At 35.6% G+C, this 16,283-nt stretch overlaps 1 protein-coding gene across 1 annotated transcript in view; it reads left to right on the forward strand.

The window, feature by feature from the left end:
* The window catches only part of LOC132558522 (ryanodine receptor 2-like), a 157,435-nt gene that overhangs the window by 125,020 nt on the left and 16,132 nt on the right, over positions 1–16,283 (forward strand). The window contains 16 exon segments of the mRNA XM_060223095.1: positions 604–648; positions 1,515–1,562; positions 3,913–4,025; positions 4,712–4,805; positions 5,582–5,752; positions 6,564–6,635; positions 8,897–8,996; positions 9,232–9,311; positions 9,446–9,522; positions 9,989–10,143; positions 10,576–10,793; positions 11,150–11,254; positions 12,079–12,160; positions 12,526–12,596; positions 13,396–13,461; positions 13,962–14,041. Coding sequence (XP_060079078.1) covers positions 604–648; positions 1,515–1,562; positions 3,913–4,025; positions 4,712–4,805; positions 5,582–5,752; positions 6,564–6,635; positions 8,897–8,996; positions 9,232–9,311; positions 9,446–9,522; positions 9,989–10,143; positions 10,576–10,793; positions 11,150–11,254; positions 12,079–12,160; positions 12,526–12,596; positions 13,396–13,461; positions 13,962–14,041 — 1,577 coding nt within the window.

Here is a 16,283-nt window from a genome sequence, read left to right on the forward strand (position 1 = left end):
AAGTAAGAATTAACATAAATAAGCTCTTTTTATTGGCTTCTGAATTAAAGTTATATTTTTAAGAAAAAACTTTTATCTTTTAACATTGAACATTGAAGTTGTTTCTAGATTATGTATATTCATTTCCTTTGTATGGTTTTAGAATTTACTTTATTTTAGTAAACTGTTTATGACCTTAGAGCTATTTTGTGTCCAACTTTTTATAATGGCCAGAAAACAGATTGATTGTACCCAAGATTTTCATTTTTGAGAAGAGAAAAAAAGATGGGTTGAAATTTTTAAATAGAACAGTTATTAAATCATCAGTATACAATGTATATTTCAAGTTATATTTTTAAGTTATCTTCATGTATGAATTGAAAGATTGAAAGTGAGTGTGTTTATCTGACATGTGTGATCTTGGGTGATATTTTTTGGTGACATCATAGCAATTCGGGTGTCCGTAAGTAATTGTTCATCTCCTCTACACAGTTGAGCTGTATTTATTATACCTAGAGTAAGGCTTGGAATTACTACAAGATTTCTGAAATACTTAACTGAGCTGTTGTCACTGTCCTTGATGTATAAAGTGTAACCAGGGAGCTATCTTTGACGTGTTTTCAGCAACAGGATCCTTCGTTAGCTTCTAGCCTCATGACGAATTCTAAGGTAATCTTGTATGGCAAGAAGATGTATCTGTATGGATAGCTCACTCTTCACTTATGCCTGGTAGTTCAATAATATATCTCATCATCCCATTATTTCATGGCTGCCAGAACAAAGTATTTGTAGGATGCTTATCTACAGTCTTTGTGTAGGCAGTATCTGTTGTATTGTTCTTTGTTTCAGTAATACTTGCATGGAATACCTTCCACATGTCCGTGCATTTCAATCCCTGGTGATACAGGTTATCAAATTATGTCTTACTTCCACGTGTTGTAGAAAGGGTTTGAATTGCAGACAGCCTATCATGTAGACTTGTCTGGATCCAATAAATGCCAATGAAAGCCAATAAGAATTAGGGGTAATGCAAGAATTCCTCTCTGCAGAAGGTAGCAGATCTTAAGCAGATATTTGTTTTTTCATTAATTATTAGAATTTGTTGAATTAGAGAAAAGAAAGGAAGGAAAGAAATGGGACAGATGTGGCCTAGCTGGAACAGTTTGGCTTTATAACATTTTCTTGAGACGATCAGCTTCTATATAAGTTTGAGTGTAAGCTTGCATGAAGAAAAATGTACTTGCAGCATCAAGTACTTCAGCCTTAATAGAATGTATGGAAATAACTTTGCTCAACAGCTGTATTACAGGTATTGACAGAAGTTGTCATCTATATGACAAAGCTTAACATAATTCCTAGGCACACTGTAGTGCAGTAAACAAACTAACCCATCACAAAGAGGAGGTAACATGACTAATTAACAATGAGGTTTCAGAAAATTAAAGGAGTCCATAGGAGCTATCTTTCTTCCTTTTTTCATTTTTTATCATTTTGCCGTTTTGTGTAACCTTACTTGTTGTTTATTGCCTTTATAGTTTGAAATGAATGTGAAGGTGGATGGGAGGTATGGCGGCATGCTCTCCGTAAGTTGATAGGTTGTTGTATCGCGAAGTTACTCGTCCACTAAGAACACTACATGTTACTAATAGAAGGATTTTCTACACATCGACATTTTAATGCAGATTTTTGACATAGAATAGTTTGATGTTGATGTAACTTTAAATGCCGTTCAGATTTTTTTTTTTTTATTTAAACAAAAACATGTTATATTAATCACAAAAAATAAGGTCAGTCAAATAATTGTCAGCTCTTGGTGAAATTTTCAACTATTTATATTCACTCATTAGAACCATGCAAAAATTTCAAAAGCCTGCATTTTTGGAATATATCCCTCCCCTGTGTGGTTCTTCAGGGTTATACTGTCGACGGCTGTTCCTGAAAATTGGCTTATTTATTAACATGGCAATCTTAGTTACAGGAAAAATATGTTGAGCTGCTGTTGGAATGGTGTGGATACACTAACATTATATCCATACATAACTTCTCCCATTTTGAAGTTGGAATTGTATAATGAAACCTAAAAATACATTTACATATTTCTGTCTTTGTGGAATTCTATTATGTTTTTTTTAATACTTTTATTTTTGTGTTTTGAAACCCTTAACTTTACCAATGGGAGAATTTAATTTCATATTCAAGACAATGATTTGCTATTTCTGATAAAATTTAATACTCCTAAACTTCTGAAAGGAATATTTTAACACAGTAACTATAAATAGATCTCCAGTTTATTTTTTTTTTGCTTCTATTTCTTTTTTTTTTTTTTTTTTTTTTTAGTGATTATCAAGGGGCTGGAAAAATTGTAATATTTATGGTGAATGTGAATGATTTTTGAAAGTTAATACCTACAATTCCTCTCTTTGAGATATACATTAAATGTGTAAAAATAACTAATTGTTGAACAGAGCTGTTTTTTCAGGAAAATAATGTCTAGATAAGAGACTGATTTATTGTAAAAACCTGCATTATTTGCATAATTACATAGTGAGGGTTTAATTCATCATAGATAAATTTTTATGTTTTTGAAAAAAAATGACTTCTTTAGAAATATGATAATCATTGACTTGAAATCATCATGAGTTCAAAGCTGGAACCTAAACTTGCGAATTAATCATTGTTTTGTAGCACAGCTTGTGATTTGTAAGGATGGTGTGATTGTCACCAAGTCGTGGTTGTTTTTTATTGTATAATCTTTTTTGTGAATGCATTGTTTATATGTGTATCAGTATATATGTTTTATAACCTCTGTTACAAACCCTTTATTTTACTCTTTATCAAACATATCACTGATCAGTGATTGGTGTGGATTTCTAATTAATACATTCCGAAATGTTTATGACTGATTTCATTGAATTATAAACCATAAAGATTTTTGGATATTGGGGTATTTCAGAATAAGCAACAATTTGTTAAAGAGGGGTTTTTAGTGGTCAAGATTAGATTAAGGTTCTACTAAGGAGCATTATAGAGGTTATGGTTGCAGCTTTGTTATACAAAGGGAGCATTTTAGAGGGTAGAATTCTATAAAGGTTCTATAAAGGGGACATTTCAGAGGTGATAATTACATCTAAGTTATACAAAGAGGGACATTTCAGAGGTGATAATTACATCTAAGAAGTAAAAATGGGCATTTGGGGTGGATGTCAAGAGTTCACAAATTCTACTTCAACAAAATCAAAAGGAAGAACTCCATTATTTAGCAGCCTTCAAATCAGTACATAACAATACTTCAGAGATTCAATATCCTCTGAATGTTTCTCTTATATATCTTTTTTATTATCTGTTGTTAAGTTTGAATGAAATAAAAATTAGTTTGGTTACCAGATGGCTGAAAAACAGGTGATTTAGTTGATAGGTGGCTGTAATTAGCCGCCTTTGACACTAGCGTTACTACTTTCCTATATCCTTGGCTCTAAAGTAGTACGTAGAATGCTTCTCAGCTTGACATTCATGAAACTCCACAGGATATATTGAAGATACTAACCATATCTAATTTTCTTGGTTATGAATCATTATTTCTGTTTGTTTGCTTTAGTTACTTTGTCAAGATTTATTTTGCTTTTTTGTTTTATTTAGTTTTATTTCATTTCTTCCTTTCTGAATTTTATTTATTTGCTGCAGCTGATTATAACTGTATTCCCTGTAACAAGTACTAAAGTGATAGTGTAAGAAGGTGATGATACCTTGATGCCATCTCTATCTTCTCAGCCATCCAGAAATATTAATCAAATCAGGCAATTTTCCTCCACTCAATCTTTAAAAGACACTACACTATATTTGTCATTGCTTGATTGAGAGATATTTCTGGATTTAAGTATTGTCCTATGTGTGGTCGCCATATTCATAATCACTTTGTTATCTATCTGTCCACAGGTTGAACATCCTTCTCCATCTCACAAAAATGCATGGAAGAAAGTTATCTCCAGTCAAAGGAAAAGGGCTGTAATGGCTTGCTTCAGGATGGTACCTCTTCACAACCTGCCGAGGTAAGTCACTGTTACTCCACAATTTGCCAGAGTCACTGTTACTCCACAATCTGCCAAATTGAGTCACTGTTACTCCACAATCTGCCAAATTGAGTCACTGTTACTCCACAGCTTGCCATGGTGAGTCACAGTTACTCCACAATCTGCCAAAGTGAGTCACTGTTACTGCACAGCTTGCCATGGTGAGTCACAGTTACTCCACAATCTGCCAAAGTGAGTTACTGTTACTCAATAGCTTGCCATGGTGAGGCACTATTACTTCACAATCTGCCAAAATGAGTCCATGTTACTGCTCCACAATCTGCCAAAGTGAGTCACTGTTACTCGACAACCTACCAAGGTGAGTTATGTCTACTTCAAATCCTATCAAGGCCAAGGTGAGTCACTAACGATACATAACCTACCAGGGTAAGTCATGTCTACTTCAAAATCTACTAAGATGGGTCATTATTACTCCACAACATACCAAGGCCAAGGTGAGTTACTAATGATAAATAGCCTGTCATGATGAGTCTTGTCTACATCACAACATGCCAAAGTTACCATTGGAGGAGATGGACTGGAGCTCACACTTGGTGAAGAAAGTGATAACCAGAATTCTGATTAAAGCCATGTAGACAATAGTTTAAACGTTGTGACAGCTTTTGCTCCAGCACTAAAACTTATACTTACCTTCATACCAACAGGCACAGAGCCATCAACTTGTTCATGAAGTCCTACAAGAAGCAGTGGATGGATATGGAAGAAAGTGAGAAGAAAGTCCTCATAGAAGATCTCACGGTGAGGCTTCTTTTCAGTTAGTAACAAGAAATGATGAACAAGCGGTTTACATTGATGTTTTCTCATTGTCTGCGATGGCCAGAGCTTATACTGTTGTCCATGGCTTTCATTCTATCATAATTTGGTTTCCGCTCAGCCAATGAGGGTAATGACCTGAGTTCTATAATGAGAAGATATAGGTAAAGTTCTTAATTCATGGTCAACATATGTTTTCCAGAGTTATGTCATTCAACATCAAAATTGTTAAGAAATAATCAGTTTATTTTCTTTGCTAATAACACTGAAGAGCGCCATACTTTTAATTGATTGCTGGTCTATTTGGGTCATTTGTGTTGCACCAAAAATTTACTTCTTTTTTTTTTCTCCTAAAAAATCATATTTCAGATTTTATTTCATTTACACAACTTGTAGTAGTAAGTTATCATTAATGAGAAGTAACAGGTGCAATGTTAGAATTGTCTTTTCAGCAGGAAAGCGATGTATTTTGAAAGATTCCACATCACAGATTTAATAGAATTTGCACAAATCTTATATCTTTAGTACCCAAATGAAATTTTGAAAATTCCAACTCACTAAATATAACTGTTATTCAAATGTAACTATATAATATAAGCTATGCTAATTGTACATGTACCAATATCTCTACCCCATCTTTCTATACATCTGACTTCATCTAATCAAGGCTAAAAAACTCAGGATTACTGGTACAATAGAACAGAAATGACATGTTTGATATTTGTGATTTTCGTTTCAACATATAACCTTTGCATTTGTAGAAATCAGATGATGCAGAAGAAGATGCTGAGAAGAAGGAGACCGATGAGGAAGAGAAACCAGATTCCCTAAAACAGCTGATGACCTGTCTCAGTCGGGCAGCAACCAAGGAACAACAAGGCAGTCTTCCAGAGGATGAACTCTACATGGCTTACTCCAAGATCATGGCTCAGGTAGGTGTTAGATTGGCCATCAATGGTCATGACTCAGGTAGGTGTTAGATTGGCCATCAATGGTCATGGCTCAGGTAGGTGTTAGATTGGCCATCAATGGTCATGACTCAGGTAGGTGTTAGATTGGCCATCAATGGTCATGACTCAGGTAGGTGTTAGATTGGCCATCAATGGTCATGGCTCAGGTAGGTGTTAGATTGGCCATCAATGGCCATGACTCAGGTAGGTGTTAGATTGGCCATCAATGGTCATGACTCAGGTAGGTGTTAGATTGGCCATCAATGGTCATCACTCAGGTAGGTGTTAGATTGGTCATCAATGGTCATGACTCAGGTAGGTGTTAGATTGGCCATCAATGGTCATGACTCAGGTAGGTGTTAGATTGGCCATCAATGGTCATGACTCGGTTAGGTGTTAGATTGGTCATCAATGGTCATGACTCAGGTAGGTGTTAGATTGGCCATCAATGGTCATGACTCGGTTAGGTGTTAGATTGGCCATCAATGGTCATGACTCAGGTAGGTGTTAGATTGGCCATCAATGGTCATGACTCGGGTAGGTGTTAGATTGGCCATCAATGGTCATGACTCAGGTAGGTGTTAGATTGGCCATCAATGGTCATGACTCGGGTAGGTGTTAGATTGGTCATCAATGGTCATGACTCAGGTAGGTGTTAGATTGGTCATCAATGGTCCCTGTTAAATGAACAATGAATTGAAAGAGAGAGCAATTCACTGTGGATAAGAGATTACAGAGAGTAATTCATATTTCATTTCCATATATGTGAGCAGAGATTTTGATTTTTTTTCAGAGCTGCCACTGTGAGGATGAAGATGAAGATGATGATGGAGGTGATGCTGAAGGTCCTGGTTCATCATTCCAGGTAAATTGATGTGATCTTAGCTAGTTTTCTTCCTGAAGATATCTGTAATTCTATCAAGTTCTACTTTACCTGTAAGTGAATGGCAATGTTTCTTGTTACTCCTTTTTCTTCATTTGACTGTAAACAGTCAGGTCACGAAGGTCACAGGTGACATGTCAGGTTTTGTAGATCACAGGTGACATACTAGGTCCCAGAAGGTCACCGGTGATATGTTAAACCTGAAAGGACATAGGAGACACATTAGGTCTCAAAGGTCACAGATTAACAGGTGCTCATGAAACAATGTACATTATCATCTGTGTAAGCTTTATAGAGTTATTGCTATTATACATAAGTATACCCATGCCAATAACAGTAAGGCAGGTTTAGGAATGTTATTGTACAAACATATTGTACATATGTATCACCAAGATTTGTTTACACTCTGAAAAGCTGCTGCTTCGATGCTTCACACACATATAAAGGACCATAGCATCTCAAATGAGTTCAGGTTTCAGATTTGTATGGTCAAAGTCAAGGCCACTTTTACTATTCTTGGCAATTATGTGGCAGCATTCTAGTTATTTCATTCAGAATTTGCTCACCTATTAAGGGCTATAACACCTTAGACAATTATGAGTTTCAAGGTTGAAAGGTCAAGGTCACCATCTATCATTTTAGAAAGTCTTCGTCAGCACTAACAGCTTCATTATACCTACTTAGATGCATCCATGATAACATTGCGTACAAGATATCTCAGAAACATTGTGTTAGTAAAGGTTAAAGGTCAAAGGTCACTCTCAAATGAAAAATTTTAGTTCATACAAGCATCACAGTATCAAGTTGTACACCAGGTCAAATTTTGACAGTAATCATTTGAGGTTTAAAGTTGTCATTGTTGACCGTTTTTTAAATAAAAAGTTTATGTGTAACATATCTCATGAACCTGATAATAGATTAAACTCTCAATAGATTTAGATTACAAGAAGATGATGAGGGGATGGGGTTATATTTATATGAGCTCCTGCTTTAAGGGATTCATATAAGTTAAGGTTAAACTGCAAGAGAATAATGTATTGGTCAGAGTGCCTTGTAGGTACTTATTACTATGTATTTCGTTCTAACATAAAGACATTTATAGGTAATATTTAAATTACTACCATACTAATTGATATAGGTAGTGTTTATTGCTAACATCAATACAGATGTCTGTATAAAAATACAGACAGCTAACAGTATTGTTGAGTTTTAACATACAAATATACATATAGGTACACAAACAGTGTTAACTCATACGGCATTTTAGAGATCAACTTGAACTTGATCCAAGAGACAATATTTTATGGAATAAAATTTTGCTATCACCACAGCTGCAAACGGAACATTTGAAGGTATTAGAGCACTCTACATCAACACCACAATGTTGTGGGTAGAATATTTTAGTTTTGTAGAGGTCGTCAGTATACATAGCCATGACCTTCATTTGACTTCTCCCCTTAGTTACCAGTGTACATGTATTCTGTTGTGAAATTCCTGTCTTGCAGCCCTCACTGATCTTTTTCTTTGTTCTCCCGCCAACCTGGCCATAGCTGATCCATGTTCTACAACGGATTTCGCTTATAATTCATGAAATATTTTCAAAGATTTACATGAAGATTGTCATAATTTATCCATACAGACCAGATATCCTAGCGAGCTAAACTTTTTTTTGAAACAATATTATATGTAGAACAAATTGCTTTCAGCTATGACAGCTTCCTGTCCTAAACACCACATCACCCACTCTGTTCCTAGCACCTTTGTTAAAGACGATAGTTGTCAGATATCAGTGAAACAAAATGTCTGAAATACATGTAAAAATGTTCCTGATTTTTTTTTTTTTTTTTCACTAAGCTGTACAACAAGCTACTTCAAGTTAGTTTCAAGTTAAATTAGAAGTTACCTTTATTTGTAATCCTGTCAAAAAGTATGTATTTTCTTAGTTTAGCATCAATATCAAATTATTTGGCTAATAGGGATTAATTATTATACAAAAAAACCCAAAAGTACCTGTATACTCTGTCTCATCCATCATAACAGATTGTTCATGTTACTGTACAAGTGCAAAGTGTAGTACATAATTAATTATCAGCATAATGCTTTTTTAATCAGCAAGTACATTCATTGATCTGTTCAAAATTTATGGTAATGGAAAGTGAATCTTTTCCTAGGTTTCGGCCACTTTATAAATGTTTTTAATGTTAGCTGTGTTCCCTATGTAAGACCTTTGTTCTGTCCTACAGGAACAGGAAATGGAGAAGCAACAGTTGTTGTTTGAGCAGTCACGGTTGGCTGACAGAGGATCAGCAGAAATGATGCTTCTCTACATCAGTGCAAGCCGTGGTAAGTTGTGACAATGAACAGCTCCAAGGAATAAAATATTTGTTATTAGTTTGTTCCTTTTTCTCTTCTTGATCAGAGGTTTGTTTTGTTCATTACATTTATAAGTTAGAATTAAAATTTTTTATACCGAAGTAGAAGATATGGCACTTGTTCTTAGCATGCAAATTTGAATATTCCTGTGTGTTTTACAAGTTATGATCATTATGGTTAAGGTTGAATGTGACCTGTATTGCAGGTGTGTTCAGTCCAATGGTGGTTGACACAATTGAGCTGGGCATCTCCCTCCTTGGAGGAGGAAACGTTGAAGTACAGAAGGTAAAGTATAGATCATTTCTTAAATATACAACGGAAATCTGAAGACAATGTCCACCATATTTGCATATGTGGTCTTCATTTGTCTTAAAATAAATGTCTTACATGACTGATGCATTTCACTTTCATTCTTCCAGAAAATGCTCAACCACCTGAAGGATAAAAAAGATGTGGGATTCTTCACCTCTATAGCTGGTCTGATGCAGCAGTGTGGGTAGGTCATTTATCTTCTACGTCCACTTCCCGTACATCTACACACCATTTCAGATTTCTAGCAGTAGATTTGTATGTTTTGTTTTATATTTTGATTTATTATATATATCTTGTACATGGTAAGATTGGAAACCACTGTAGTGTGTTCAGTTTGTAGAGACTTCGTAACCTAAGGTGAAGGTTTGAGGCGTGCAGTTCAGCAATCACAATTCAAGACGGTTTGTATTTCTCAGGAAACTGAGAAAAGGACCATCTTGCGCTTATTTTGTTGTCTCGTTGGTCAAGACACTTTATGCCAATTTACATAGATGACCAGTGGTGGGCCTCCTGTTCAGTAAAGTTGTCACCAGCCGTTACATGGAGCCTTTGTCTCAAGAGAACCTTGCATTTGATGGGAACAGCAGAAGTACATAGTAAGATGTATTTAGATTGTGCTGACCTGTTGTCCTTTCTGACCAATGTTTCAGTGTTCTAAACCTTGATGCCTTTGAGAGAACCAACAAAGCTGAGGGTCTAGGTGTGAGCTCTGATGCAGGAGCAGGAGAAAAGAATCTCCATGATGCTGAGGTCACCATCAAACTATTCCGCTTCCTCCAACTGTTGTGTGAAGGTCACAACCTTGGTAAGACAGTCTCAGAAATAATGTATTATTTCCTTACCAACATCAATCAGCCAATGATGATACAAACAGCATGCTTAGTCATAGTGATTTCTCCAAGTTTTAATCATTTATATTTCAAAACTTGATATTGTTTTCTCTTTATGCAAATTTTTGAAAACTGTTAATTATTATTATTGTTACAGAACAATATTAATAAGCCACTTAATGTACATGCTTGTATGGAAAGATCCCACAAGCCTCTGAACAGATTTTCATTTTATCTGTAGTGTGGTACCATCAAAGTATTCACTTGGTTTGGTGGTCATTGCTCAAGTTAACATCTAATAGGTCACAGGTCACACTTTATAACTTTATGGAAGGTTTGGGAGGAAGTAGGGTGTATGTTTTTAAGCCTTTTGCTGTCTTTCATATGATTTATTTTCTACCATTCAGAGTTCCAGAACTACCTACGAACACAAGCAGGTAACAATACAACAGTCAATGTTGTCATCTGCACTGTGGACTATCTGCTGCGTCTCCAGGAGTCCATAATGGACTTTTATTGGCACTACTCTGGCAAAGATCTCATTGACCAGGCTGGCAAAGAGAATTTTGTACGAGCCATCAAGGTAGCCAAACAGATGTTCAGGTCCCTAACTGAGTACATACAGGTAGGTCAGCTAATTCTCTCTAGTATTTAAAGAGTAGACACAGTTAGACAAAGAGATTCTCTCATGTTCTTTAGATACACTTATGCCAAATATTCACTTCAGGTTCTTAAAGATAGGTCTGACACATGCATAGGTACAGTGTTCATTTCATTGTGTAAGATTACAGATTCAACAAAAAAAAAACCATACAATGATGTGAGCCAAGGCTATGACAAGCTGGTAAATCATTAACAAAAGGATTGCTAGTAAGTGCGACCATGGTGTGAAGGACATCATGATAGGTTTTGAAATAGCAGTTTTTATTGATGATTAGATGAAAGTTAAGCCAATCAGAATGCATCTTGTTTTGCTGACAGGGTCCCTGTTCCCAGAACCAGTTGGCTCTGGCTCACAGTCGACTGTGGGATGCTGTTGGAGGATTCCTATACATCTTTGCACATATGCAGGACAAGTTATCAAAGGTAGGTCATTGGACTACTTTTTTTATGCGCTAATGCCCTGCTATTTTAATGGGAAAGGAGGAGAGAGTGTGGGGTAGTAGTGTTACTCATCCCTCATGTCCCCTCCTGTCTCATTCTGAATCAATGTTCATATCTTGAGAACCTCTCAATAGATTTGGTTCACATTTATACAATAGTATCATGACATTAAGTTCTACTTTTCTTAACATGTTAAGGTGGTCATCAATCAAGATCAAAGGTTAAAGCTCACATTTGACAACTCTTGCAAATTCATCAAACACTAATATTCATATATATTGAGATCAGGGACATTCTTATTTGGGGTGGAGTTGGGGTAAGGGGTTGAAAATGTAGGAAAGAATTTCTAGGGAAAAAGGCCCCCTTTCATCTTGAAGTACATTTGCCAGCTTTCCATCATAATTCCTGAAATTTTCAAAATCTATATATTCTTGCATGGATAAATTTCTATAATTCACATTACAGTTTGTACATGTCAAATACTATTGAAACAATCTTACAGGGGTCATACTCATGGTAGTCTCTTTTGTATTGAGAGAGACATCTCCATCCATCAAGTCCCCAATTCCTTCTAGTCACAGCAGTTGTTGTTTGGTGAGCAACAAACACTGAAGTGGAAAAAGTTCGAGGTGTTCTGATAATCACAAACTATATGTTCCAATCAAATCTATTTATGGAAACAGGAGGTTTACAATGTTGTGGTCACATCCTAAATGACTTTATATACTTCACCATTGTGTTGTTTCTGGCCAATAGAAAACGTGGAATTACAGTTAAAATAATAATGGTAATTATTTGTTAATAAGGATCCATCTCAACTGGAACTGCTGAGGGAGTTTATGAGACTTCAGAAAGACATGATGATCATGCTGTTGTCTATGTTAGAAGGTAGGTTCTTGTATGTAGTAAACCTGATAGATGTTAAAATGGATGAGAAGTACACATGATCTAGGGAGACTTGAATGACCTTGAGGTGTTTCAAATGATCTTTATATGTTAGAAGAGAATTAAACTATAACAGAACAGCTCAGAGATTAAATCAAACATATATAAAGAAGACAATGAGTAATTTGACAAACTGGTAGATAGCTTTGAAAAACATTGCCATGTTGATGACCTTGTCATCTTTGAAGATAAATGTATCTTGTCATGCAGTACAACAATATTTTCTGAGTAAGGAAACCTGAGAGTATAATAATAGCAATTATTCTAAATTTTCACTCTGTACTGAACTAACACTGACATTGTTACAGGAAATGTAATGAATGGAGCAATCGGCAAACAGATGGTGGACACATTGGTGGAGTCTTCAGGGAATGTAGAGGTAGGTGTCACATAACCTGATCACAGTATAGGTAAAATTGTACAGACTAAGGTCACACCTGATCACAGTATAGGTAGGATTGTATAGATTAAGGTCACACCTGATCACAGTATAGGTAGGATTGTACAGACTAAGGTCACACCTGATCACAGTATAGGTAGGATTGTACAGACTAAGGTCACACCTGATCACAGTATAGGTAGGATTGTATAGACTAAGGTCACACCTGATCATAGTATAGGTAGGATTGTACAGACTAAGGTCACACCTGATCACAGTATAGGTAGGATTGTACAGACTAAGGTCACACCTGATCATAGTATAGGTAGGATTGTACAGACTAAGGTCACACCTGATCATAGTATAGGTAGGATTGTACAGACTAAGGTCACACCTAGGAGGATAAGGTCACAGATAGGTAGGTACAGACTAAGGTCACACCTGATCATAGTATAGGTCACACCTGGATTGTACAGACTAAGGTCACACCTGATCATAGTATAGGTAGGATTGTACAGACTAAGGTCACACCTGATCATAGTATAGGTAGGATTGTACAGACTAAGGTCACACCTGATCATAGTATAGGTAGGATTGTACAGACTAAGGTCACACCTGATCATAGTATAGGTAGGATTGTAAAGACTAAGGTCACACCTGATCATAGTATAGGTAGGATTGTACAGACTAAGGTCACACCTGATCATAGTATAGGTAGGATTGTACAGCCTCAATAATTCATTATGATATATTGTTAGACTGAATGTGGAGAAAATATATTTCTAATTTCTATTTTCAGATGATTCTGAAGTTCTTTGACATTTTCCTAAAGATGAAAGACCTGACCTCATCTGAAGCTTTCCTGGTAATATCTCAGATTTAATAGGTTGTCTTAATTCTAACATCTGTAACATATTACTGCATTAATCAAAATGTATTTGAAAAATCTTCAAAGTATAGTAATAAATCACAGGGTCATGTGACAGTCCTATTTACATTATGTATGAAACTGAATGTCATTTATTGGTATAATATGATTTTTTTTTTCACTCGGTCTGTAAATATAAAATTTACGTATCTTTAAGATCAAATGATAATAACATTGCATTGATGTAAGAGTGGATGTTGAATGGTTTTACAGTTTACTCTATCTTAACCAGACATCCTGGAGACCACAAATTGTGGTCACTTTATTAAAAATGTCTGCTTGTTGTATATTATCATTATCAATGATTGTGTGGTATTAATCCTGATTGAAGTTTAGAGCGTACTGTATGTCAGTAATGGTCTGAGACCTTTGACCTGGTACCTGTCAGAGCAGGGGCCTGCAAAGTCAGATGTGTGATTTTATTGGTCCACTTTTAGGAGTTTGACACCAACAAGGATGGGTACATATCTGCTAAAGAGTTCAGGAAAGCTATGGAAGCCCAGAAAATGTATACACGGTCCGTATATATAAACTGTTGTGGACATGTGTAATGTGCTCACACTCTTGTACTGAGTAACACATCACTCTCGTCACATGTGCATACGCTGTAGATAGATACTCAATGCGTGCTTGCTTGTCAAGTGGGGAGTTCTGTTCAGCCATCATTTAAGTCTTGTAATCATTCAAATTCTGAAAGCACTTTTGGAGCCCAAATTCATCAAACTGTTTGATTCAACTTAAAGTCTATATTTTATTACCTGATATTTGAATGCATGAGGAACTGGTACAGAATTCCCTGCTTTAGTAACCTAACTTCTCTTCACAGCCTATGTTGACTGTCTATATAATCTATGTATTCTGTCTCTTCCTGTACGACACGTCTCTTTATGTCTGTAATAGGAATTTGATGCTAACAAAGATGGTTGGATCTCACCTAAAGAGTTCCGCAAAGCTATGGAGTCAATGAAAGTCTACTCGGAGTAAGTCTGTACAATGACCCAGCCAGCATGGAATGATGTTTTCTCCATTTTTCACCAGAATTTTTGTAGGCGCGAGCACTCACAGAGTGTCGCATCCATTATTTTTGTTTCGCCGAAAGTTGTCCGTTGACACTTTGTACTAACACTGCACAAGACAAATTCGTCATCTGGTGTCCTATAATATTTGAGAAGAAATAATCTGTTCTGTTCAGCATTATACATACTTTGAACAAATAGAGACCAGTTCATGTATGTAAATACCACTTCAGCTGAAAAAGTCAATAGAGACCAGTTCATGTATGTAAATACTACTTCAGCTGAAAAAGTCAATAGAGACCAGTTCATGTATGTAAACACCACTTCAGCTGAAAAAGTCAATAGAGACCAGTTCATGTATGTAAATACTACTTCAGCTGGAAAAACCAATAGAGACCAGTTCATGTATGTAAATACAACTTCAGCTGAAAAAGTCAATAGAGACCAGTTCATGTATGTAAATACCACTTCAGCTGGAAAAACCAATAGAGACCAGTTCATGTATGTAAATACAACTTCAGCTGAAAAAGTCAATAGAGACCAGTTCATGTATGTAAATACCACTTCAGCTGAAAAAGTTAATAGAGACCAGTTCAGGTATGTAAACACCATTTCAGCTGGAAAAACCAATAGAGACCAGTTCATGTATGTAAATACCACTTCAGCTGGAAAAACCAGTAGAGACCAGTTCATGTATGAGAACTATTATGTTCGCTATTTTTAAATGTAATATTTTCTGCGATAAAGCCTGACGAATGTTAATACAAATCTTGTTCAGAGTCTTTACCCCTATTAAGTCTCTCATTATTCATTGCTGATTGGTCAGTTCCATCTTAACATCATAAGTTAACAAGTCTTGTCATAATGCTGATAATTCACCGTTACATGTTTTTTCAGAAATGTAGATATCAAGTGTACCTTAATTTGGAGTCCTTTATTTAGAAATGACCTGAAGTGCTTATAGTGGGTAGACATTCAGTAACATGTTAATTCAGCTAAATATATGCCCCCTTGTTAGTGTTCTGTATCATTGTTTGATGCAATTATACATTAATGCTAAGTCTAATATCCTGCACGATGTGACAATATAATTGCAACAACGAAGACCGAATATTTCAGCGATTCAATGACGTGGTAATTGATAGTTTTAGGCTTTTGTATTGACTCCTTTTCTAATACTTTTGTTTCTGACTAATTTTTTTAACTGTCTATGATGTTTTCGTTTTGTTTCCTTTTGAAGACCGGACACTTTCTCACTTCAATCGTACAAATCCTGTGTGGTGTGTCACATTAGGGGAATTATAGACCTGTTGCATGCGTAGATGTGGTAATGTTGTACCTGTATCTCTGACTGGCATTTTGTATACATACTTGATTAATGTCTTTATTCTCATATTCATCTATTTACTTTTTAATATTGTTTAAATTTCAGTCACAAACAATTAACGTTTCTGTCATGTGTTTCCTTTTCCTGTATCCTGTTACTGAGTATGATTTCTGACATGTTTATAAATAAATACCTGTTTGTTAATTGTCATGTTCTACTTTGAAGTTTTTCTTTTTCAGCTAGATATTGTTCTGTTTAAGTAGAGACATTTTCCCAATAACCATTATGTACACAGTGCATTTGATCTAATGAAATTGCATTTTCATATGTGATCTTTATCTTTTTTTTCTGGTTTGGGACATGTAGTCATCACAACATACAAAAATTTACAGCGTATCCTGTGGAAATTCTCAATG

The sequence above is a fragment of the Ylistrum balloti genome, unplaced genomic scaffold (genome assembly GCF_031769215.1).
Source record: "Ylistrum balloti isolate Yb309-2 unplaced genomic scaffold, AGI_CSIRO_Ybal_v1 Utg369660, whole genome shotgun sequence".
Lineage (NCBI taxonomy): Eukaryota > Metazoa > Mollusca > Bivalvia > Pectinida > Pectinidae > Ylistrum > Ylistrum balloti.